Source organism: Lacerta agilis, chromosome 13 (genome assembly GCF_009819535.1).
Source record: "Lacerta agilis isolate rLacAgi1 chromosome 13, rLacAgi1.pri, whole genome shotgun sequence".
In the NCBI taxonomy this organism is placed as follows: domain Eukaryota; kingdom Metazoa; phylum Chordata; class Lepidosauria; order Squamata; family Lacertidae; genus Lacerta; species Lacerta agilis.
Genome location: NC_046324.1, coordinates 46,824,236 through 46,826,679, shown reverse-complemented (window position 1 = coordinate 46,826,679; position 2,444 = coordinate 46,824,236). Strand labels below are relative to the sequence as shown.

Sequence of the window (2,444 nt, the reverse complement as noted above, 5' to 3'; positions counted from 1 at the left end):
TTTTACGATCCACCCTATTCTTCTGATTCCGAAGGCTTTTCATTTATTTTAACTTTGTAACCTTTATCATGTTGTAACCCACCCTAGGACACTTATGGGGGGGAGACTTAGGGTGCCGTTCATTTGTGGTTCTCCGTCAGGAGCGAGCTGGCAGTAAATCACACTGTGCAAGTTGGAGTTAACTCTTTATTAGCAAAAACACGGCCCCCTCGGACTGGGTTGAGTGCCAGGCCTAATGAGCACAGCAGTTCATCCCCAGTATGTCTTGCCTCACAGATCAGTTGCACACACACACACACACACACACACACACACACACACACACACACACCCTGCCCATCTGGCTGTGTTTCCCCAGCTATTCTGGGCGGCTTCCAACAAAATATTAAAAATACTGTAAAACACCAGACATGAAAAACTTTCCTAAACAGGGCTGCCTTCAGATGTCTTCTAAACGTCAGATAGTTGTTAATCTCTTTGACATCTGATGGGAGGGCATTCCACAGGGCGGGAGCCACTATCGAGAAGGCCCTCTGCCTGGTTCCCTGTAATTTTGCTTCTTGCAGTGAGGGAGCCGCCAGAAGTCCCTCGGAGCTGGACCTCAGTGTCCGGGCAAAACGATGGGGGTGGAGACGCTCCTTCAAGTATACTGGGCGGAGGCCTCCCCATAGCCGTCTCCCCGTAGTCGTCTAAGTCCCCTCCTCTCCAAGGCTTTTACCAGAGACTGTGTCTGCACTTCACCAATCTCTCCTCCACCCATTTCATGCCTCTTCTGGTTCTGGGAGACAAGCGAGGAGGGAAGCTTGTTGCAGCAGGAGGGGGTGACACCCGTGACTCTTCACCAGCCACACTGATCTCTGCCTCTTGGCTTCTTTCTTCTGCTCCTTCAGCTTCTTCCTCTGATTCTGGACTTCTCTCTGTCACAGACTCTCCCTGCTCACTAAGCCCTGTGACCTCTTCAGTTTCAGACACCTCCTCTTCCCAGTCTTCTCCCTCTGACCACTCATCATTCTCCCACCACCACTTCCTGGCCTCTGAGCCTTCCAACCTTCTGCGTCCCATACCTTTTACCTTTCTCAACTAGTTTAAACTGGTATCGCAGTGATTAGAGAAGAATGGCAAGTCAAGCTTTGGATATACGCCGAAAGGGCAAAAACTGACTGGGAAGCTCAGGAACCTAAGAAGACAAAAACTTTAATAAAGAATGGGGGGGGGGCGGGGGGGATTTGTTTAGGAGACTACTGTAAGCAGATGAAAACATTAGCAGGATTTTTTAAAATAATACTTGTAATGTAGCAAATAACATGGATGAGATGGGGAGATTTATAATATGGATTAAGAAATACTATGCAGTTGAAAAGGTGGACAATAGGACCCATGGAGGGGATGGTGGGAAATCTCAAGATTCAGAGAAATCTCTAAATATGGATTTCTGTTTTGTATCATTATAACTTTGCACTGGTAAAATCATACCTAAGGGACCGCCTCTCCTGGTATGTCCTGGGTAGGACCTTAAGGTCCTCAAATAATAATTTGTTGGAGGTCCCGAGCCACAAGGATGCTAGCTTGGCTTCAACTAGGGCCAGGGCCTTCTCAGTACTGGCCCCGACTTGGTGGAACAGTCTGGCACAAGAGACCAGGGCCCTGCAGGATTTGGCATCTTTGCGCAGGGCCTGCAAGACGGAGCTGTTCCACCTAGCCTTTGGGTTGGTTTCAGTTTAACCCTGATGTTTCGTACTTTTGGTGTGACTGGTGGGCTACTTAAAAATGAGGCTGCAGTTTAGATTTAATTTTAAATTGTACTTTAATCTGTATTTTAATGAACTGTTTTATGTTTTTGTTGTGATTTTATTGGTGTTAGCCGCCCTGAGCCCAGTTTGGCGGGGAAGGGCGGGGTATAAATAAAAAATTATTGATATTATTATTATTATTAAATAAAATTTATTATTATTATTAAGTGGGATCACAGAGCTTTAAATGTACAGTGTGAATCTGACCTTTTTCTGTCTCTCTGTGGACAGCGTGCCTGATGCCGGGGGAGGGGGGCAGAGAAGTGACCAGGGGAGACACCACCCACAGCACTAGATCCAGAAATCCAATTCCAAAAAGAGCTGGCAACCCCTGGCTCAATGGGCACATAGCCTGACTTGATGTTAAGTTAGCATCCTATGAAAGCTGGTCGCTTCTCTGCCAGGGTTTTGGAGAAGGCGTTTCCTCAATGGCCAGCGATGGATTGGTCTCGACGTGACGCGCGTGTTCCTTTGATCAATCAGGGGGGCCTGTAGAGGACGGAGCTTTGTCTAAGCCCAATTACGAGGATTGTTTTGTTCTGATGAAAGCCCTGATCGAGTTCCTCTCCCCTCTCCCCAGATCGAGCTGAGTTAAGCCACTTCAGAAATGGGTCACAGCGGAGAGGACAAATGATGAATGAGAATGACCAAAGA

The 2,444-nt window shown here is 47.4% G+C and overlaps 1 protein-coding gene across 1 annotated transcript in view; it reads right to left on the bottom strand.

The window, feature by feature from the left end:
• Window positions 1-640: 640 nt before the first annotated feature.
• The window catches only part of LOC117056295 (dexamethasone-induced Ras-related protein 1-like), a 3,305-nt gene continuing 1,501 nt past the window's right edge, over window positions 641-2,444 (bottom strand). Inside the window, exon 2 of the mRNA XM_033166498.1 lies at window positions 641-778. Within this exon, the coding sequence (XP_033022389.1) occupies window positions 641-778 (138 nt within the window). The remainder of the gene's footprint in view (window positions 779-2,444) is intronic.